The sequence below is a fragment of the Perca flavescens genome, chromosome 16 (genome assembly GCF_004354835.1).
Source record: "Perca flavescens isolate YP-PL-M2 chromosome 16, PFLA_1.0, whole genome shotgun sequence".
NCBI lineage: Eukaryota > Metazoa > Chordata > Actinopteri > Perciformes > Percidae > Perca > Perca flavescens.
In genome coordinates, this window is record NC_041346.1 from 8,102,994 (window position 1) to 8,126,268 (window position 23,275).

Consider the following 23,275-nt stretch of genomic DNA (forward strand, 5'->3'; position numbering starts at 1 on the left):
CTTGATTTTTAGTGAATTGTTGATGTCGTTTGTGTGTGTGTGTGTGTGTGTGTGTGTGTGTGTGTGTGTGTGTGTGTGTGTGTGTGTGTGTGTGCAGCGTCATGAGCAGCATCTGTTGTCCTGCTGTGAAACATGACCCCTGTGTTTCTGACTAGCTGGAGGACTACTTTATGTTTTCCACATATGCTCCCAGCATGTTGTGTTGCCTCTGCTAAAAGCTGAAGGCTGCCACCCCGACAGAGGGTCATCAAAACAATGCAGAATGTGACGGGTGAAGGAGCAGAGGGAGCGCCGTCTGAAATAGCTGCAGTATGTCAGCTCAGGGGCTGTGTTTACTGCACTGCCAACAAATCTCCAACAACCCTATCTTGGGTTCACTCTTCAAACTTCCAGACTCAACCTGAAGTCTGCAAGCTGAGATGGGCAGTTTGGCTTATTTCCTCTGCAGCTAAAAAAAAAAATATATATATATATATATATATATATAGAGAGAGAGAGTACATCAAGGAATACATAAAATGTAAATATATTTTGAAAACATGGAATAAACCACTCGCTTCAAATGTTATCAGCCGAGCGAATGGGCGTTATCAAATGTTGATCACTACCATAGAGGTGAGGCGGTAGGACCCTATTCTACTTCCTAGTTGTAGAAGTAGTAGAAGCTTAGAGCAACTGCTCGACCGCGGCATCGACGCCGTAAGATGCTGTGAATGGTAGGAAGTAGTATAAAGAGCATAACTCCATGTGAGGGGGTAGGTCGGGCTGGTGAATGGGTCAAAGGCACACAGGACTTTCACCCGGGAGACCCTAACCCTAACCCTGCGGAGATCTGAGGAGCAGTTACCCATAGTCCTCAGAAATCTACTGGAGGTTAAAATTACAACACAAAGGAAGAGGAAGGTGAGGGACATCCGGCGGAATTTCCGGCAGCACCTGAACAATCCCAGAAATGAAACATTGTCGGTATAGACTTGCGGATAGGGCCAAACTAAAAAAAATTAAGTACACTTCAAAATTTTTTTATCATTTTAGGTAGTTCTTGGATTTTTCTGATAAGCTGGTTTTTTATTAGTTCTTTGATCCTATAAAAACAGGGTGAGACATCATAAATGAGAGCTGTGATTGACTCACTATTACGTCAGGCGAGGTATGTGGACAGGGGTGTCCCCATACTTTTGGCAATTTAGTGCATTTTCCTATTTTTGTAGGTTAACTCTTGTCCTCACAAAAATAAGCGTTGTAAACCGAGTTTACAGTAAGATGATATTACGATGTGTACAGATGTATAAAAACATGCACATCCACTGTGGAACAACAGCACATTTAAGTAATATTTTCTTCTGGTAATCCTGTTATTAACTATGTAAAGCCAGAGTCATGTTTTCAAACTTTTTGTTTTTCCTGTTGTTTATAGCAATGTCAATTGAACAGGAATACAAGATATACAGCTTGAACAGGAACATGATGCATCAAATGTATATAATTTACCATTTACATTCAAATGAATCAGCCTGAGTCATTTTGATATTGATATTCTCGGTTATTATATTCCGCAGTCTGAGATTCTGAAAGCTGAAACCAACCTGTGATGTTTTCAACCACGCTGCTGGCTCCTGGGTCAATGGGCCGTATAAATGGACCAATTAATAGCCAAGGATAAATGAGAGCAGGAAGTCACGCTGACAGCCTCTGAGGACCGCTATGAAATTCTAACTGAAGTCAAATCGAGCTAACCCACTTCTTCTACCCCAGAGGGAAAAAAATACACACTGCAGCAGTTCACAACCTTGTTTGCACAGCGCAACATACACAAATATTTTCATCGGACTGTGAGGGAAATTTGAGGTTTTATGCATCTTATCATTAGAGAAGTCAGGACCCCAGATGATGTCCCAGATAGTAGTATCCATTTGCTTTCATTGCATCAACCAAAGACAAGCAAAGGCTGAGGTTTTTAACTACACATATGCTGAAAAGAATTTAGTTTTTCTCTTTCGAGTAATTGGAGACACACGACTTGAATTTGCCCTGCATTGTTTTCATTCAGTATCATTATTTTGTGTCAACTGCTCTACACATTAAGACTGACAATGATTCATGAATGAGTCCTTCAGTTTGTATCAAATGGTTCCCTCGTGTGATAGCTGACAACAAAGACTTTTTATAGGAGACATTTTTAATGTTTTTATGTTAATAGATAATAGTACTTAAACAATGCAGCTGGCATCTAATGCCCTACAAGATTTGTAGTCTTGTTTACTTGGTCCCTAACTTAATCAAAATCTGTCCCACTTTTAGACTTTTTTTTATTTAGGCAGAGCTGTTGTGTGACTGCTTGTCATTCCGCATTTAACATAGGAACTGGTCCCCGGACAGCTGCAGACTTGAACCGGACATGTAGCCACACTTTTTTTCGTGCATTGTCGTGGAACCCACTTCTCGGGAACTGCTTGTGTAACCGTGCGTATGTCCGAGACGTTCTCCACCGCATCCACTGAAAGGTTGTCAGCTGTTTGTCTGCCTGGCAAACGCTGTGAAGGACAGCCAATTTAACCCGCCAGTCCTCATCGATACCATTCAGCTGACCTTTCTGCCCTTTACCTTCATTCTATTTGAGCTAATACCAGTGTTTATTGGGCAGCCTTAGACTCGTTGACTTCTGCTCTTTAAATCTATTCCATCTCGACATTAAATCCTCTGCAAAACCTCCTGTTTCAAAGAAATAAATAAATAGCGGGTGGTGATGGCGCAGTGGTTATGACACATGCCTTTGGTGTGGGAGACCCGGGTTCAATTCCCCACTATGATACATCAACCAATGTGCCCCTGAGCAAGGCACTTGCAAGGCACTTAACCCCTAGTTGCTCCAGAGGTGTGCGACCTCTGACATATATAGCAATTGTAAGTCGCTTTGGATAAAATAATAAAATAATGTAAATAAATAAATGACAATCTTTTCACATTACACAGGGGATTTAAAGGAAAGTCCACATCCAGATGTCAGTACATCTACTACTCCTCCTTCATATCCAACTCTGTTTAAGATCTTAAACAGAAAGCACATTAAAAGGATGACTTACCCCGTACTCTCCTGTCTCCTGGTTGGTCATGGCCCAAAGGTTGACGTCAATATCCCTGGCATTTTTGTGGTCTGTGCTAACAAGTCCCGTCACTCCTAAAAACACAAACAATATTCACATCAAGGGTCTGATTCAATGTCATATACAGTATGGTCCTTCTACAAACTGAGAAGCACTCATTGCATCTACTCCCATTTAAATTCCTTCTCTACTTCTTCAATTGTTTGCATCATAAACTTGCAATCTTTGTCCCTCCATATCAGTACAGTACTTTTGCTATACTAGTATTATGTACTGCCTGTGTCATTTAGTTTTGTTGAAGATGACATGTGCATTGTACTGGTCTCCAACTGCTGATCACTATAGTAAAGGTTGATAAATAGTTGGAAAGTGACCTCTTAGTAGAAGGAAATGCATTTTCTGAGCCAGTATAGGGTATTTGAGAAAAGCTTTTGCTTCTGTCGATCCAGATAACATTGTCAAAACATGCACAATAATGAAGTGAAAGTTTCCATAATTATTTTCAACATGGGCCTCATTTTCTTTGCTTTTTCCAATCATGCTGAGCGAAACAACCCTCATCAACCCTTATTATCTAAAGAACAACATCCCATTGTTCTGCTTCTTCCAATATGATAGATAGCAGATCTGACAGCCGGCAAAGTAAACAAGGAAGTGTGTGAGCACCCACATCGGGCATCAAATGGACTATTAACTGGAGTGTTGTGTGATAGCTGAAAACAATATAATTAGTGTGTTGAAAGGCTATTTTTTTTTAAATCACATTTTGGGTTCAATGGTGCTTTCCAATAGAGCTCGACAGTGACCGCCCACTTTTTAAACTGTTATGGTTCTGCTCCGTTGATATTCCAGAAAATGCTTATATAAAGAGTTTTAAGCCTGGGAAAAAGGCAAAGGTACAAGACCGTGTACACAAATGATCATAGACCTCAGTGGTAGCAGCTTGACCCAGCTCGCTAGCCATTTATGGGTGCGGTAAATCTTGCCATGGTAACAGCGGGCATGACTTTGTAAATAAAACATGTTTTCCTTATTAAAAAAAGGTTGATTTTATACGGACCTGTGACTTCTACAGGGGCACAAACCGTTGTCTCACAATCTCGTAGCTTGTGGTAAGTCTACATTGGATGGTTTAGACATTATGGCTAATAATCAAAATCTTTATGGAGAAAATGAATGGGATGTTCACTTCCGGAACCACACTGTTGAGCTCTATAACAAACAGCTGGGACGTTCATTTGGCCTCACACCATGTTTATTGGAGAGCACCGTTCCCTGTTATCTAAGACGCAGCCATGGTTTTACAATGACTCTTGCATTTCGAGATTTATCAATGGCAAGTTCACATTTCGCATGAGGTTGCATGCAAGTTAGTCAAATCAGCAACGTTTCTTTACCGGGATTGTTCAGGTTATTCCTAGAATTCCGCCGGATGTTCCTTATTTTCGGTCTGATATCCGTTACCTTCCGCTTTCTTTGTGTTGGCATTCTAAATTCCGGACGATTTATGAGGACTATGGTTAACGGCTCCTCTGATTTCTGCAGGGGAAATCCAGACATCTACCTAGACTAGCTGTAGAATCTGAGTTTTCTTAAACAACTTAAGCAACTTTACAACGTACACACGACACGTTCCACCAAAACAAGTTCCTTCCCGAGGCTATTTTGCAGAGCCACCGTTGCTCCGTCTGGCACTTAGCACCGCCCATGACGATTGTGATTGGTTTAAAGAAATGCCAATAAACCAGAGCATGTTATTCTCCCATCCCAGAAATTTGTGTGGACTAGCCAGACCCTCCTCTGCAGTGCTGTGGAGGAAAGTCTGGCAATGCAGGACTACATACAAGTGTATCCATGTTGTCTTGAGTGTGGCACACACATCAAAACCAAAAATTTTGCAGATTGTACGTAAAACCGTAAAAAATATAACAGGTTGTCACAGTCAAACATTTATCTTTTAAAGTGCTCATATAATGCTTTTTGGCTTTTTCCCCATTCCTTTATTGTGTTATATATCTTTTTGTGCATGATATAGGTTTACAAAGTGAAAAAGCCCAAAGTCCACCCCCAAGGGACTTACCATCTCCAACAGAAAACACTGTTCACAAACTGCTCCAAACAGCTCTATTGTAGTCCAGCCTTTACTTCAGAGACAAACGTGCGACACTTTGTAACACACGTTATAATGCTCGCCTAGCTGCTAGCATATCACTCCCTCATGCACTGCAACGGACAAGCTAGCAGTACTTACTATGCATGTGTGACTCCAAACAAAGATGGAACAGAAGTGCGATGCCTCACTCTGTTGCTAAAACAGAGAGCTCAACACACAGGGTGAAAAGAGGAGCTGCAGCAATGTGCAGTACAACAAATATAATGTGTTTTCTGAAAATTAAACCACATAAACCTTTTCTGGTATAACCTCTAAATACAATTATGAACCTGAAAATGAGCATAATATGAGCACTTTATAACCTACTCTAATGTATTAAGCCGTTCCTACAAGTTGACCACATTTGCTCACCCCAGAAATGGCGGCTCTGCGTCCTCATTGTGATGTTGATGCCGTCGTTCTGGGCTCCACCCTCTGCCAGCGTCTCCTCCAAAGCCATCGCGTACAGCACAAAACCATCATAAAAGCAGCCGGCAATGTAGTCCTTCTACAAGTAGAGAGATGTCATTTTTAACAACCAGCAACAATGGGATTTTTTTTAAATGCACCCAATTTTGATTAAAGGACTATAATGAAGAAATGCCCATCCTTCAGCCAACATTTAAAAGCTTGCTTTTCTGAAATGATAAAAAATGTGCCAGATACCAACAAAAACACTAAATACCTTATACCTTTAAAAAGTACACTCTAATTGTACTTTTTTGGGGAAACTCCCAAACATAATATCTGATATGTAAGCAGTAAAACTGAAAAGCATTAATTGCTAACATCATTGTCAACATCACTCATCATTAACTGATGGCAATTACACAGCACAGCGGGGATTTTTCTGCACAGAATATCTTATAAAAGATTAAAGAGGTCATGATACTGCTGAGAACGCATGCTGTTTTCATAGGCTGTAACTTACCAAGGATGGTTCCAAATCCACACCAAACTCCTCCTGAGCTCTGGCATGGAGCCTTCTCTGGAAGTCTTTGTACTCTGGATTATCAGGAGGCCGGTATGTTATGACGAAAACAGACTGGAGGAGACATAGAGAGGGAAAAACATTTTTTAAAAACTGTGTTAGCGAGTTTCATGTTATCATGCAACTGTAATATAAAATTGCTATCTAGCACGTTATTTGGTCTCGTTTTTCATCCTTAATTTTTTTAATTATTTTAAAATTATGCTATTTAGGGCTGTAGCGATACACTAATCTCACGATACGATACACGATATTCAGCTCACGATACGATATATATCACGATATTCAGCCAACGATACGATTCGATATATTTCGATACACTTACATAATTTTCTGAAAGATTTAAAGGGGACCGAGTGATTTTGGTGACATCTTGTGAGTGTTCCATTTACTTGGATTTAATTAATTGAACTGAAAACATCAATTACACAATATATGTCTCTGACTGGACAGAGAGTCTACAGCAGGGATCATCAACTACATTTTTTTCAGAATTTTTCTAAGCACTCTGGCGGCCGGACTTTCAAATAAAGAAAATAAAATGAATTTATACCTAATACGCCTGTTCTTGTTCGAAATTTTCACTTTCTTACTGAATTAATGCTACTATTTTTTAACATGTATTAGTGTGAGCAAACTCCTAAAAAACATTGAAACTCCATAATGATAACTGTCTCTTTAACTAGAAAAAGATCTCCGACTAGGAGATAGTTCACTGAGGAGTGATGGTTAAAGTTTGTGATTATGGAAACATTATTGTAGTATGCAGCATCCTGATTGGTGGATATTATATTTCATTGTTTCCGCTTCAGGGTCAATGCTAATGCAGATGTTAGCATGCTAACTGTCTAACCAAAGCTATAACAGACAATCTTGGGCTGTTTTGCAATCTCGAAAAATAAAAAAATATTTGTTTAATCATCTGATTTAAAGTAGACATTTGACTGTGGTTAATGACAATACTGGTGCTTTGTGATATGATCAGCAAAGATAAATTACAAATGATATTAAAACCACACAAACATCTGGTCCTTTTTAAAATGTTTTCTTTTAAACAAGACAATACAATGCATGCCATCAAGTAAGCCTATAATTACATTTAATTGTACAACATTCTTTCAATAAGTCGATTTGCATTAAACCACTCCACTGGCAAACATTTTTTCCAACCTTTTTAAGATTAGATTTATGATTTTCACATCCAATATCACTTGAAATCGCTTGTTACGACTAATTGGTATTATTTTGGTAGTATACTACCTTATAAGTCTAAAGAGGAGAAATAAATAACTTTTCATTATATTTTAAAGACCTCAAAATGAATCAAAACATCAATAATAAAAATGTATTTTCAAACTTAAAGCAAGTGATTAAAGGGGGTATTGATTAAATCAAACCCTTGCCATTGTTATACTGAAAAAAACATAAAGTGACTTCTTTCATGATCTTTGATTTGAAAATGGCTACAAATTGCTGTAACACCACATAAGCGGAGACAGACATTTAACATTTGTTCAAGGGTTTGGATGGAGAAATCAAATTTTTCACCAGACAAATATTTGCCCCAAGTGACCTTTGATTCTGTCGATATACTGCTGTCACAAAAACAAGTTTTAGACATTTCTAGAAAATCTTCTGGCTTTGCTCTTAACTAGAAGGGCTGTAGTTTTTCATGTTACAACAGTTGCATTATTTGAACCCCACCACAAACTTCCACAAGCAATTATTGCTCAGAGGGAAGCCATAATGAGCCCCGTTATGGGTCACAGACAAATTAACGCCTTGCAAAATCAGCTAAATGTGAGCCAAAATTTTGTTCTGCAGCCAAGGTCAGGAGTAGTTCACAAGAGATGAACAGATAATGAGATAACTGTGTTTGATGCTGAAGCCGTTTGAACGCTGCAAAACATCACTTTAACTAGTTGTGACATTTTCAGTCGCCAATCTTAAAATTGCCTTCTTGAAATAAATTCTGGCTCATTAAAGTAGCTTTTTGTAAATGTTTTCATCATTATGAATAAAAGAATACTTTACTTTAGCTTAAAATAAAATGAGTAGAATTGTCCATCCCCAAATCGTTGTTTTCATGTGCTCTGGCTGAACAAATTCACTTACTTATTATCAGTTTGCATTAAAACTTTGAGATGCTGGTCACCAATAACAGCAGGGCAAATATTAAGCCTAATAGGGTCTAAGGCTGGACGATTAATTGAAAATGTATCGACATCAAAATTCTGAAGCTGTTATCAACCCATTTTCCCATGACGATAATTTTGATAATTTATTTCTGTTGATAGGCCTACTTTCTATTTAAAAACACATGCAAACACTGGCGCACACACCAGACACCAGCCACTACCTTCGGTTTACGGATAGTTAGCGTTTAAATCAGGCTAATTAATTAGCTAGTAAGTGGCGATTTTTGGCAGCCAGCCTTCCAAAGAAAGCACAATGAAATTAAATGTTTACCGATCATTAACCGTTGACCGACAAGCAGGAAAAGCAGAAAAAAAGAGGAGCTTAAAACGCAACTTGCTGGTTCAAAGTTAGGACTAGCAAGTCAATTAGCAGTTAAGAAATAGATTGTATAGACTATTTACATTTTTATCATGCAAAAAACTTTTATATAAAACTTCATACAAACATTTTTTTAAACGCAGTGTCCGTCGTCAAATCAGTAAAAAATGAAATGATCGTTTATCGTTATTGAGGTAAAATGTGCAATTAATCGGGATATTGATTTTAGGTCATACCGTGCAGCCCTACTAGGGTCTATCCAAATGTGCAGATAAAAAGGTGGAGGGAATATGTAAGGGGTTATGCATTGACACTAAATCACCTTTAAGTCTGCAAATGAAAAGCAAAAGAAGACATTACTTTCCATTCAATTCTAAATGGAAATGGAAATGTTTCAACTGCTTTAAGCATTTTAAAGGCGAGCATACGTTGAGTCCATTATGACAGAAAATTCCATAATCAATTGAAGATAATGCTAGATTTATATTCAGAAAGCCGCTCTCCATCAAGGCTCTGTGAGCACTGAATTAAGAGAAGCCAGTGTGACATTTAGGGAGATAAATTAGACGGGCGACACATCTCTTATGTCTCAGTGCACTAATTTGTAGGGCTAAATGGCTTCCTGTGAAAACACATCCTCCCATTCATTAAAGTCGAGCAAGAATTTCAAGCCTTAATGTGGTCGAAAGGATTGAGGGGTCCTAGTCCTTTGGGAGTCTCAATTTACCCACCCATTGGCAGAAATTATGTAGAATCCTAAGATCATCAGTTAGAGTGTGTGCGTGTCATTATCATAAAAGCTTCCCCTGACTTTGATTTGAAACAAATGATATTTAATCAGAAACAATTGATTCTGAAAGTCTTTAAACCAACTGTCAGTTGTTCAGCTGGAGCTGAGGACTTCATTCTGTGTTACTCTGTAAATAGAGCCTGATAAAGATTATGGGATTTAGAGAGAAAACTGAGCAGAAACAGTGAATAAAATGTGTGTTGTCAGAGACCTCCATTTCTCATGCCAAATGGTGGTTTTGGTTCTTGTATTATTTCCTGCCTCCAATTACTAAGCGTGTGAAACTGTGACAGTCCACATTCAATAAATTTACAAAGAATGTGAACAGTCTCAATGTACCGTATGTGTACCGCATGCAGGTATGTGTGTGTTCGGAGTTCACCGTACCTTAAAGACCTTGATGGTATCAGCCCAGTCAGCGTCGGAGTTCTGCCACGGTTTGTGATCGGCCAAGCTATCCGCAAACACGTCCAGATAGAAAATGGCGTAGTTTTCAGGGTCCTGGATCTCGCTCTGAAACAGTTTCATGATGTTCAGGAAAGTCACCAGGGGCCCGCAGATGTATACAACTGCAGACAGAACAAAAATAAAAACATTGTTAATCAAGGAGCATTTCACTTCTTTCTTTAAAATGTTGCTTTTGATACAGTCAAGAGTCTCTGGATTCAAGGTGGATTTTTTTTTTTTTTTTTTTTTTTTTTTTTCCCCCCCATTCTCGTGCATTGTTTTGTCTTCTTTCTGATACACTCAAGATAATCACTGAAACAAGTTTGTATTAGAATCAAGCTGACATATTCGTATAATAAGAGTTACTTACTTTAAGGAAAGGAGACTTTTTGGTCTCAATATTAAACAAAATTGCTGAATAGGATGGATATATTTTGCAGTGTAAGAAGTGAAAGTGTTGCTGGATAAATTTCACTTGCTCTCTGTGTAAAGCCGAGGGCCACATTTCCACCAACGGACTTAACACACTGTTCTGATTTAGCCATTTATCAACCGCCTCTGACACGTACAAGCTACTTAAACATTCTCGAGTGGGGTAGTTTTTTGATATATTGTTTGTGGTAAAATAAAACGTGAAAATCTCTTAACCTTTTGTTAACCGACTGACCTTGTTACAGGCATCTAACTAAAAACCCTCGGACTTTGAGACGAGTTAGTTAAAATATTATAATTTTGTTTTATGTGCAGGGTTCTGTAAGACATTCAGAGCTGCACATTTACTGTAGCTGGACTGACCAATATTGCTTGTTAAAACCAGAGTCGAGTCCTATATTTTCTACCATTTTTTGTTTCATATTGAAATCAACAGCATAACACGGGTAGTGGATTGATTTGAGTCCAAATATTTACCTCATTTGGCTTCAAACTTTATTCTTAAACTTTATTTTAACGGTCTATATACTTACTGCTATCACAATATATAGCTGCCGCATATTTCAACTCTTGCAATGTTGGATTCAGAGAGATGGTCAGGGACAGAAAGAATCTTCTGCAGCATATGCAAAGATGGAAAACAAAACCAAATCAAAACATCTATCAGAGGCAGCAAAGCAAAGAAGACAAAATGAAGACAGAAATCAATCAAAGATGAGTCAGGGGAAACAACCAACAGGATTCAAACAAGACTATCCTCCCAAGAAAAGCAACAGCATCAGTCTTTTCAGCAATTGTCCAAAAAAAAAAAACACGTTCATGTTAAAAGCATCGACTGTATAATATTAATGAACAGAGCATGTTCCATTGGTTTGTGGAGATCTGCTGTGAGTCGTCGAGTTTGCCGTTACCGGCGCAGCCATCCTGGTTGCGGATGTGACGATTTTAGACCAGAGGGGGGAGTGAGGGAGGAGCTGCATTATGTTACACACTTTCACTGGCAATGACATCATGGCCACACCCTTAAACACCCCCTGCTTTATCGCCGATTTTAAAATCAACGAGACCATCATTCAAAAAATGAACATCTTTCTGTGTAGCAGAAGACTTAGAAGACTTTCTGACACACTAAGTTGTTTTGTGCCTAAACCAAAAGGCAATGTTGTCTTTGTAGTGGCGTCAGATCAGTACTGCTGGTCCTATTGCCAACACCCAATTTTCGGCGAAAATATGAAAGCATCATAGGAATGTTTAAAAATAAAGCTTCAACTAACGATCATTTTCATTGTCGATTTTTTTTCTCGATTAGTTTAATTTGGTCCATAAAATGTCAGAAAATGGTCAAAAGTCTCAATCGATCAAAGCCCAACAGGACGTCCTCAGATCAGGGGTCTTGTTTTGTCCACAACTCAAAGATATTTAGTTTACTGTAACAGAGGAGTCAAGAAACTAGAACGTATTTACATTTAAGAAGCTGGAATCTGAGATTTTGTTTTTCATAAAAAATTACTCAAACTGATTAATCAATTATAAAAAAAACTAGTTGAAAACTAATGGATGCAGCTCTATGTTAAAATACCACAAAAACCTCTCAAATTTTATATGAAAAACTCAAGTTGCTGTACAAGAACAACTTTTGCTACTTTGCATTGAGTTTCAGTACCCATGCCTACTAAAACACAAATAGAAAATTAGACATTTTAGCTTTAGACTCAGTGAGCAGGTAGACAGGGTCTTGCTCAAAGACACTGCAACACTTGACTGTTTGCCATTGCAGGAATTCAACTCGAGACCTCTGTTACAGGCTCTGACGTTGTGTCTACCCACTACCTTCACTCTGCCACCTACACCCTCCCTCCGCTGAGTCATGAATAAAAAAATAAAAAAAACGTAGCATTATTTCCATTCGCAGCGCAAGTCAGTTGCAAGGCAGTCCTCCCAGTAAGCAGACATTTCCTCATGTAGACCAAAGTCGGCTGCTGCTGCTGCACAGACCCCAACTCTCATCTCTTCCAACATGGTTCACCACGCCAAGGAGTCCTGCTGTCTCCTGGACTGCTCCCAAAATAAATGTGCTACACAGCCGGGGGGAAAATGTCCTCCTGTGTTGTAGCAGTCGCAGAGTATATGGACCTGCCGAGGCTTTACCTCACACAAAAGCACATTAAATTGTTTGGTACAAGTTGTTCCACTTGACAGACTCAAGGATGGCAATCAGCCCTGCGCCTGCTCTGCTCTCTACACTGCACAAAGTGTCCTTCTTATATAATATAGCCTCTTATTAAATCCCATATTCATGTTTTCATAAGACATGCTAGTTTGAGGACTTCCGCATATTCAAGTCTAATTTGTACCTGCATTAAGGAGGCAGTGTTTCCAATAGGGCTGGGCAATATATCGATATTATATCGATATCGTGATATGAGACTAGATATCATCTTAGATTTTGGATATCGTAATATCGTGATGTGTTGTCTTTTCCTGGTTTTAAAGGCTGCATTACAGTAAAGTGATGTACTTTTCTGAACTTACCGGACTGTTCTAGCTGTTCTAATGAGGCCTAAAAAATATCTTTGAAAAAGAAATTGGCATATTTTGTACATCCTGTGATTTTCTGTCCAGATGTGTATTTTGATGTTGACCCAGATCTGCATAATAAGCATCTTCCATAATTAAAATAACACTTAGAATGACACGCATAGATGAAGGGACTGTGAGCTCTCCGAGTGCTTTCTCCTTGGTAACAACCTTGGTCTGCCATGTTTCAAGATAATGACACTCCAGAAATTGGGCCAAGAAGAACAACGTGATAAAACATTATCTCACGTCATTGGAAAGAAAACACCTGAGAGCTGAATAACAGACCATGTCGTTAAGAGGGATGTTTTTTCAGCGTTCTGCACTTGTTTTGTGACAAAATGTATTGTGGATATTCCACTAGACTAGACCATAGTTAATACTTGCTTCTGATAGGCTGTTAATGTTCCTTGTAGTTGTATCAAACGATTTAGTCACTCCTTATGCTTTTTTTTTTTCATACTTATTGACTTATTTCCAAGAAACATATGAGCACATCCCTGGTAAACAGAAGATTTAAAAGAAGTGGTGCTTTTGCATGGTTCTTTGTGGAAAAACTCAGTTTTACAGATCTGTCGATTCGATCAACTCATCGACCAAATCGTTAGGAGTGTTAGTCGAATAAGAATTTCTTTAGTCGAAGACCGCCTTAGTACAATCTACACTTAATTGCTTACTTGGCACACCTGCAGTCTAATACAACAGTCCTGCAATAAACTCCTTCCTTTAGGAATGTAACAATGTTTACCCTCCTCAACATACGTGGGGTGACAACATTTGAGAAACACCCTCTATAAAGTATAACAATACAATTCAGAAGCAGCGCAAACTACATCCTCCTCCAAAACTGACACCTCTCTAAACACTTTCAGTACAAACTGAAAACAATGACATTGCTGGAAGAAGAACTGTTCTGCCTCAAATTGTGGTGTTCTTTGCCTCCATCTTGTCCATTATTTTCTTACTTATTTATTCATATTATCAGGACATGGCAGTTTACATTGTCGCTTACTTGTTTGAGGAAGTTAGTGTCATGAAACAAGCCTAAAAAAAGATGGACGAATTAGCAAGTAAATGACACTGGATTATGTAAAGTTTTGAAAGCAAGCTGATTTGTAATGGGAACGGCAGAGTTTTCCACCAGTTTTAAGAAAAGCTACATAATCACCTGCAAGTGCACAAACAGAAAGCAAGCCAATTACTGCAACATGTTTTTGTCACCTTCTCGATTGGATTGTTCTGAACTTTTAAAGATTCCTTTACAGTACAGAGAGGCACTACCTGAGCGTTATTGGAAATAGTCTTTTCATCACTCACAGGGAGCTACAAACCACTGGCATCTACTTGAATACTTTATTTCCACTCATACAGCTGAAACATTCTCTCGTGTGTGCCAATAATGGACTAAAAAGCATCAAGGTGAGAGTGTCATCGGAGCCGGGCAATGATCGGAGCCGGATTATATTGCCAGTGTTTTCCGAGGGCTTAAAGGGTCTGACAGCCATACCATTTTGGTTTTATCTACTAGGTTTTTAGATTATGCCTCTACCCCAATATGATGCAGGTGGATGTAATTTCACTTGATGCTCACTGCATAAAATAAAAAGACATTTAATAAAAATCAACAGTAACATGTCTTCTCAGAAACAATGTCACTATTGCCCCCATCCACAGAATGCACTGTGAACAGGGTTCATAGGGACACTGGTCTAGAGGGTTATTGTGAAAATGAAAATTCCTCAAACTGGAGACAATGAGATAGTAATGAAATAGATTTTTGGCCAAAACAGTACTTACTGTTAGTAGAGCATGCAACTTCGAAAACGGCCTCAGTCTCCAGAGCCATTTGGCAGTGATTTAGAGACCTGGACCCTCAACGAGACAGTAGGTAATAATAATGAAGGGCCTGCCTTAGTTGATATTGTACTGGTGTAAATTCCCTTACAAAAAGGAGCAATTAATCAAACTACTAAAAAGCACTGACATGCAGAGAACCTCCCCAGAGGGCCTGGACAGTCTGAGTGTGTTTGGTAATGAGCTTATCTAATGTTGAGTGAATGAATGTAAAATCAGTACAGTACTTCCAGCTGTCAGAAGGAGTCAAAAGAATGCCGTGGAGCAATACTACAGTCTTGCATAGGGGAAAATACTCAAGACAGGGTCCTGAGAACTTGAATAAGTGTACTTGGTTGCGTCCCACACTGGTATTTTACAAGTATTAAAATGAGTAATTTTAGGAATTAGAGGTGGGGTGGGAAGGGTGTTTGACACTACAACAGCATGCAACTACTTGGTCAGCTGTCAAAGCTCCAATGAGGAGTCGGGCGACATTACAGAGCTGATAGCCCGGAGGCTATCTGCTGGGATAAAAGTCAGCTGAATGCCGAGCCAGGACAAGCCCTGACAAAACGATTTAGCTTCTTGTGACCTCCGGCTCACCGCGGTAGCTCCATAATTCATTTGGGAAAGGGGTGGGTGCTTGGCGGCTTGCACCTTTCACCTTTTTCCCAGGCTGCTGCACCTCTCTTTAATTACCTTAACGCTGTGTTTATTCCATTATTTGTTGATGCCGTTACTGTAACAACAGATTAAGCTGTTTCAAACTCTTGTTTGCTTTACAGTGCCAGAAAGCATACTATTCCAAGATTTCTGGTTTGAAGCAAACTTTGCTCTGAGATGTTGAGCTGGTTCCAAGTATAAACCATTCCTAGGAGTATAGAGAGATAATATGTTTGCAACACACCCACGCACTATAGCTTAACATCAGGGTCGGCTATGCATTGCTGTATATTCATTCTAAAGAAACATTAGATTGACATAATTGTGCGTAAAAAACAAGCAAAGGTGGGAAACACATTTACTCAAACGGACACATTTTATAGGGAAATATTGTATTTTTGTCTCACTACTTTCACCTGGTGGTTGCAGTTACTAGCTACCATAAATATAGCTGTTAGGACATAATGACACAGCGGCTTCAAAACATTATCTGAAGTGTTCCAGAGAACTATGTGAACCTGTAGAGGAGCCAACACTTTCTCCAAATTTAAAAAAGGTCATAATACTTCCCTTCCCCCTTTTTTTTCTAATCTGAAGTCACTGTTGTCCGTGCTTTCCAAAACTCACAATTTACCAACAAAACATTCCTACATTAATATTAGTGCTAATGTTTTTCTTCAAAATAGTGGTTCAAATATCATTGATCATTGTCTAAAGTAGAGATGTTCCGATACCGATAAACCGATACCAGTATCGGTTTCGGCTCCAATACTGCCTAAAACGCTGGTATCGGTATCGGGAAGTACTGGAGTTTATGCACCGATCCGATACCACGTAATAAAGCCCTAAAGAAAATCTACGTTAAAGTAGTTTATTTATGTTCTTTTTCCGTTATAACTGACTGTCAAACTGGAGAATAAAAGAAAGTTCTGGGGCATTCATTGTTTGTGTTTGTGTTTGTTCATGTTTCACAATTAGTTTAACCTGACCCAGACCGACAACAAAGATAGAAATAATATCACATTCATACAGGGATAGTAGTATACAGCTGTTAAAATATAATGAAATATATGACACTCTGGTATCGGATCGGTACTCGGTATCGGCCGATACGCAAGTGAGGACGTGAGGTTGTACTAAATAAACTCCTTTTGGATTTCCATAACAAGTGAACACCAGCAGCAAACGCATGGGTAAAGTGAAGCACACATGTATGTTTAGGCTGAGAGGGCTCTCTCTCTCTCTGTGTGTGTGTGTGTGTGTGTGTGTGTGTGTGTGTGTGTGTGTGTGTGTGTGTGTGTGTGTGTGTGTGTGTGTGTGTGTGTGTGTGTAAAAGAGCGCAGGTGGTGGTCCTCTGCAGGCAATAAACCAGCAGACTGCCTACAGCCTAAACATTCCTCTGTAACAACTCCGGAATAAACAGGCTTTCCCCTGCACCTATTCCAGCCCACCTCTGTTTGTATCTGCTGGGAGAAACTGCACTGTGACCTCTCGGAATAGGAGTGGAATCTCCCAAATGTAGCCTTTCTTAAAACACCTCAAATCAATGCTCTGAATTAAACATGCTTTTCCTCCCTCGCAGCTCAATGCACAGGTCGACTCAGGTCATTTCAAATCTTTCTTTTTCCTCAAAGAAGATATATACAGTATATGTATGCAGGCGTGACATCATTTCATTAAACTGTTTCCCAGATCATCCATTTAAAAAGGATTTTTTCTTTTCCATCCGCTGACATTATCTTTACAGTAACCAGCCGGCGGTCTGCTCTGTTTCGAGATAAGTACACTTCAAAAACAAACCGGGGGGAAAATCAATCAATCACAAAGTAAATCACACTTTTTTTTCCTTTCAGCATTAACTTACTTCTCCCGCGCTCCTTCATGAAACTGATCAGATCCTTGTAGTACTTGTAGTCGTCCTCGTAGGGCTGGGCCTCCACCGTGATGTTCATCTCGCCCTTCAGTTTCAGAAAGATGCCCTCCGACAGAAAGTAGTGCGGCCGGTCGTCCTGCCGCAGGTCGTGGAAGATCACCACGGCCCGGGACGTCCAGTTGAAGTGCGTGTGCAGCACGTTGGCGAACTCCCCCAGCTTGGTGGTGGTGGGCCCGCTGCGCACGATGGTCCGGTACTCCTCCCGCTTGTCGAAGCCGTATGCGGGTCCTCCGGCGGTGATCAGCGGGAGTTTCCAGTGGGACGCGAAGCGCCCCACGGAGGCGAGCGGGTACACGCACCCGGGTCCGAAGAAAGCGTCCGGGCGGATGTAAAGCTTGGCGTCCACGGCCACGACCTGCGCCCGGCTCTCCGCGCACGAGCCAGCGATCGGGTCCTCGGTGCTGTAGTTGAGGATGTTGATGTAGCGGCCGAGCAGCAGCCCGTGTTTGCTGTGGAGGTCCTCGTGCGCCATGAGGATGGCCGGGAGGACGCGCGGCATAGCCCACGGGTACTTTTGGGGGTTGTCCGGGAGCATCACCGCCACGGTGATGTTACCGGTGCAGCCGGGGAGCAGGCAGCAGGACAGCGCGGCGAGCATAAAGTATCCCAGCGCGCCTCTGCATCCCATGTCGCGTCCCAGCCGCTCGGAAGTCCCAGAGAGGAAAGTAGGGCCACGGAGAGAGCGCACCGTTTGGAAAGGAGACACGGCCAGCTGTGGCACCGTGACACCACACCATAAGTATCCGTCCCGTCCCCCCACCCGCTGTCTTCTTCTCTCTTTCTCAGACGTCAAACAAAAGTCGGTAAAGGTATCATCCTGTTGTGCCAGCCCGGCGGTGCCATGCGTCTCCGCTGCGTAAATCCACGGTAAATGAAGTCCGCGTACTTCCCAAAGCGACTTCTCCAGCGCAGCGTGCTTTTCACACTGACGGTCTCTCGGAGAGTGATAACATCCATCCAGATGACTGCAACTTAGCAGATTTGTGCTCGGCACCCACACGTCACACACTGCAAGAAAAGTCCACATCCATTAATCAGCTGGCCATTGGGTTTACAATGGGGATTCCTCAGGTAAATATGTTTCCTAATGTCTTTTAAGTCAATTGAGATGATTTGATGTATATATCATATTTGTGTTTATGTTATTATCAAAGGAGAGGTCTGGTTGATCACTCCTTACATAATGAGGCAGATCCTGACTGACAAACTCGCCCATAAAAACTGCTTTGGAAATAAGAGGAGCACGTGTGGACATGGAGCCAAGTTGTTCCTGAAAGAAGTGAGTTTATATCAAAGTGCGACGGACTAAATTACACGATCAAATATTCAATCGACCTATTTTTACTTATTTTTTTACAGTGTATAAACCAAGCTCTTAAAACGGGCGTGAGTCGCCCCCTGTCTTTCATTTCACAGAGTACAGCAGGGGCCTGGCTCCATTACTGCTGAGCAATTGGGGATTATTTTAGGGGCCCACGCACGTGCGCACCTTTTAATGGATTTAATGGGTTTGTTTTTTTAGCAAGCGTGACCAGGTTGGATATGATACAGCTTGTATAGGTGTATCAGCTGCTATGTTATAACATGGTGTCTGTCTGTTGATGGCGATGTAGGGGAGACCGGGATAGTTTTTTTTTACATTTCTGTCTGTATCTTGGAGCTCTTTAAAGCCAGCGCGTTCAAAATGGGATACAAACTAGTAACATGTGTCTGCTGTTAAATGTTGTAGCTGTTATCTCTGCAACCTATACATTACATTGATTGAAATGTTACAATTTACCCCATAGCCCAGGTTAGTTGAACCCTGCCCTGGGATGAAATGTAACATTATGATATAAGCCTACACTGGGGTGAAATGTAACATCATTAAATTAGTATGACAAAAACTTGATATTAAAACTTTCATTGAACACTTAAATTATTTCTTAACATACTATTTGTGTGTGTAGGTGTTGAGAGACACCCTTCGGTCCCTCTTTCTTTTCCAAGACTGAAATATAAAGAAAAAAACCATAAATACAACCAAGATTTAGCTTGCGGTAGGTTGTAACATTTTCAGACCCTTGTTACAACCAGCCAAGTGACGCCATGAACTAGCTTAATTTACAGCTAACGGCTAAAACATTAGCACTAACAACCTGCAGGAAAGATATCTAGCTACAAGTACACAATAAACATTAATTTTATCTACAAAGCTGGAAATGCTATCACAACAATAAATGAGATTTAAAAAAAAGAATTTCTTACCTAAAAATGTGTTGTTTTTTTCTTTCTAAAATGTTTATTAAGGACTAAACAGAGCACGTTTAGAGTGAAGCAGGTGATTCAGACTAGTTCCTGGTTGGAGAAACTGGACGTGTTACAACTGACCCGTGTTAACTTACAACCACAGACTGGGAAAGAGATATTAACAGTCCATGGTTCCAACTATCCCCGGTCTCCCCTACATTGATTTATTCATTTAATTGAATCACATAACAGCAAATCAATCAAAGTGGCTGAACGGCTCCCCCTGCTGGCTGTGCCTTGTATTATGGCTCAACAGTGGTGTAGTCTAATGTATTGTAGTGGGTATACTGTACTGTAGGCCAGAATCTGCCTTTGGGGAAGGGGGGATGGGGGGCGGGTGTATATCATAGTGGGGGGTCTGGGTGTCCTCCTCCCCCAGGGAAGTATTCAGCGTCAACAACTTAATTTTCTGCATTTGGATACACTTTTATGCACCAATTTACAGTGGAAATACCTTTATTTAGCCTATGCAAAGAAAAAGAACACAGATGACAATTCAAAATATATCTAAATTATAATGGAAAGTATGTTGTTCCGTGTCATTGGGCATTTTTAAGTGGATATATGGAAATCCTGGAGCTTTCTTAGTGGGAATACTGCATATACCTGCGTAAGCCTATACCTGCGTATCACGTAGACTACACCACTGTGGCTAAGGGGGAAGTTTAAGTCTCCCGCCCAAAAACGTGTTTTGCTTATTCTTAGTTTACTTGAATGTTAGATCTTCACTGTGTATATTTTAACTCTAGACATCGGTTTTCAAATCCATCTGCTGATGGGGGAAGTTTCTCTTAGCTCACCTTAAATGTGAAGTTTCTCTTTGTGATTGCAATTGGTTTAGAAGCCAATAGTGATCCATATGTAATTCTATTTTTTAGGTAATGTGTGTAAAGAATATATCAGACACAAGTTGATAATCATAGCTGGGGTAGACCTTTATGAACGAGCTCACAGTTGATCTCGGCACATTTTATTTATTATTTCCTAAAAGCAGGGCTTTAAGTTTGAGTGAAGACTTTATACTGAACCAAGCACAGGTGATCCAGGTCTTCCAGCCATTGGTTACTCCTCCAGCTGTCAGTTACTGTTCCCCTCACTCACTGTTGGGATTCAAAGGGGTTGACGAGTTAAGTTAAAGACTACAGTCTATAGTATAGTTAACGAGAGTGAAAGTGTGAATGGAATTTATGCCTCTGATGTAAGACAATTGTAAGATGTATTTATTTGATTGGGACGATGCACATTGATCAACATTTTTGTAAATGTGCCAGTGTTAGCCAGACGGCTAATTTTCAACTGTAGTCCTAGTTACCTCTAACGGGGAGAATGGAATTGTTTGGAAAAATTTGGTTTGGAATCCAATCATCGGTTCCAAATTTAACATAAGCAAGTTTCTGGTTTCCGCATCGCCCCGCCGTACTTCCAGGCGCTTGTTGGGTTGTGTGGGTTTATTTTATGATGAAAAAGCCCGGTAGAACCGTAAACCACCATTGAATAAAAATGAACTTTTCCTCTTATCTATAAAATAAGCACGTGACCTGTTTTAACTCCACCCCTCAAAGAATCGAGAATTGAGAGGAACCGGAATCGAAATGATGTTTTGGAATTGGAATCAGAATTGTTCAAATCAAAACGCTGCCCAACCCTACACAGAAAGGCCCTGCCCAGACCGGGGGATCAGCTCGGCCCAGACCACGATTGAACTTGCTGAGGCAGAAGTGCTAACCACTGAGCCACTGTGTACTATATGTGTATATATGCACACATACAGTAAATGTGTACTTAACAAAATCACACTGCAACAGTTGCTTTATGTCACAACGAGCCCTTACCTGACCATGCCATGTTCTAATACAGCCTCTGGGTGTGCTCCTGTGGGGAAGTTCTGTGGAAATTCAACCATCAGAGGGCAAACAGGGACCCAAAAAACATCACATGCAAAGGCCGTGGTGAAATGTAACTAAGTATATGAAGTACATTTACTCAAGTACTGCACTTAAGTACAAATGTGAGATACTTGTACTCTACTTGAGTCTTTTTCTTTTCATGCCACTTTCTACTTCTACTCCGCTACATTTCAGAGAAATATTGGACTTTTTACCCCACTACATTCATCTGACAGCTTTAGTTACTAGTTACTTTACAAGTTAAGATTTTTGTACACAAAACACACATAGCTTATAAAACACAATGTTTTATTATAAAATAAACTACCCAACAATATCACAGCCTACAAGTGCAGCTGAAATGATTAGAGCATTAAACACACAACTGTTTGGATCATTTCCAGGTAGTAAAATGGGAGGATTTGTCTGCATTGACTACTTTTTACTTTGAACGTGTTACTAATAGCACTAACGATGGAATTCAGCCATCAGTAATTACATTATTCACACCTGTGCTGTTCCAACTGTGACAGAATGCCTTCTTTGAAAAAGCCTATTTATCTACAATATATTCTAATTCTATAATAATCCAGGCAACTGAAATGTGTTCCGATACGCGTATCAGTATCGGGAAAAGCCTTTGATACCGCCTAAAATGCTGGTATCGGTATCGAGAAGTACTGGAATTTACGCACCGATCCGATACCACGTAATTAAGCCCTGAAGAAAATATACTTTAAGATTGTTTATTTATGTTCTATATATTTGATACTGTCCAACCAGTAAAACATGTCCTGTTCTCTTTATTTATATATTTGATACTGTCCAACCAGTAAAACATGTCCTGTTCTCTTTATTTATTTATATATTTGATACTGTCCAACCAGTAAAACATGTCCTGTTCTCTTTATTTATTTATATATTTGATACTGTCCAACCAGTAAAACATGTCCTGTTCTGTAGACATGGTCCTTATTTATTTATTCATGTTGGACCAGTCCAATATGACCGTCAGTTGAAGTAAACCTTGTGTTGTAAGAAAACTTGTTTAATTGGTTATGAATCTATTTTGATGTGTTTAAAAAAAAAAAATGAATATCTAAATAAATATCGATATCGCAATATTCATAATCGATATCCCAATATCACATTCTGTCAATATCGTACAACCCTATACTGGATATCGGCTGATACGCAAGTTCAGGTATCGGAAAGCGAAACATGATATCGGACCATCATTTGTCATCACCATAACATCATGTGCGCATGCGTGTGTTCAGGGAGGTCAGCAGCTCAGCGCCAGGAATCTAACCATCATGTCTTCCTGCAGCCCTTTTATTGTTTGAACTTGCACGCATTCTTGTTGGCAAAAGACCTGAAAGGATGTTTGGGAAGGAGACGTGATGGGACATTCAGTGACATGTAGTGAATGTAAAAAGCACCGCGTGTGTGCCCCGATGCTGCCGACTGCTGCTTGAAGGGTTTTATTTTTCTGTCCGGCTGTGATCGCCTCCACCCACGCAGCAGACATTAATGACTCATTGTATTAGAGCTTTTCTCGACTGCAAAAGCATCCGCTTTATAAGTGCTTTACTTTAGAAATTAGTCCTTTTAGCGTCATCAACACTGAAATATCCCACCATCCTCATAAAAATAGA

General features: G+C 40.0%; 1 protein-coding gene across 1 annotated transcript in view; it reads right to left on the reverse strand.

Annotated features, from left to right (window-relative positions):
• npr2 (natriuretic peptide receptor 2) overlaps positions 1–18,196 on the reverse strand; it is a gene marked incomplete at its 5' end in the record, with an annotated part of 74,282 nt that extends 56,086 nt beyond the window's left edge. The window contains 5 exons of the mRNA XM_028602184.1: positions 3,084–3,178; positions 5,629–5,764; positions 6,188–6,301; positions 9,942–10,123; positions 17,374–18,196. Of these exons, the coding sequence (XP_028457985.1) occupies positions 3,084–3,178; positions 5,629–5,764; positions 6,188–6,301; positions 9,942–10,123; positions 17,374–18,196 (1,350 nt within the window). The remainder of the gene's footprint in view (positions 1–3,083; positions 3,179–5,628; positions 5,765–6,187; positions 6,302–9,941; positions 10,124–17,373) is intronic.
• Positions 18,197–23,275: the final 5,079 nt, after the last annotated feature.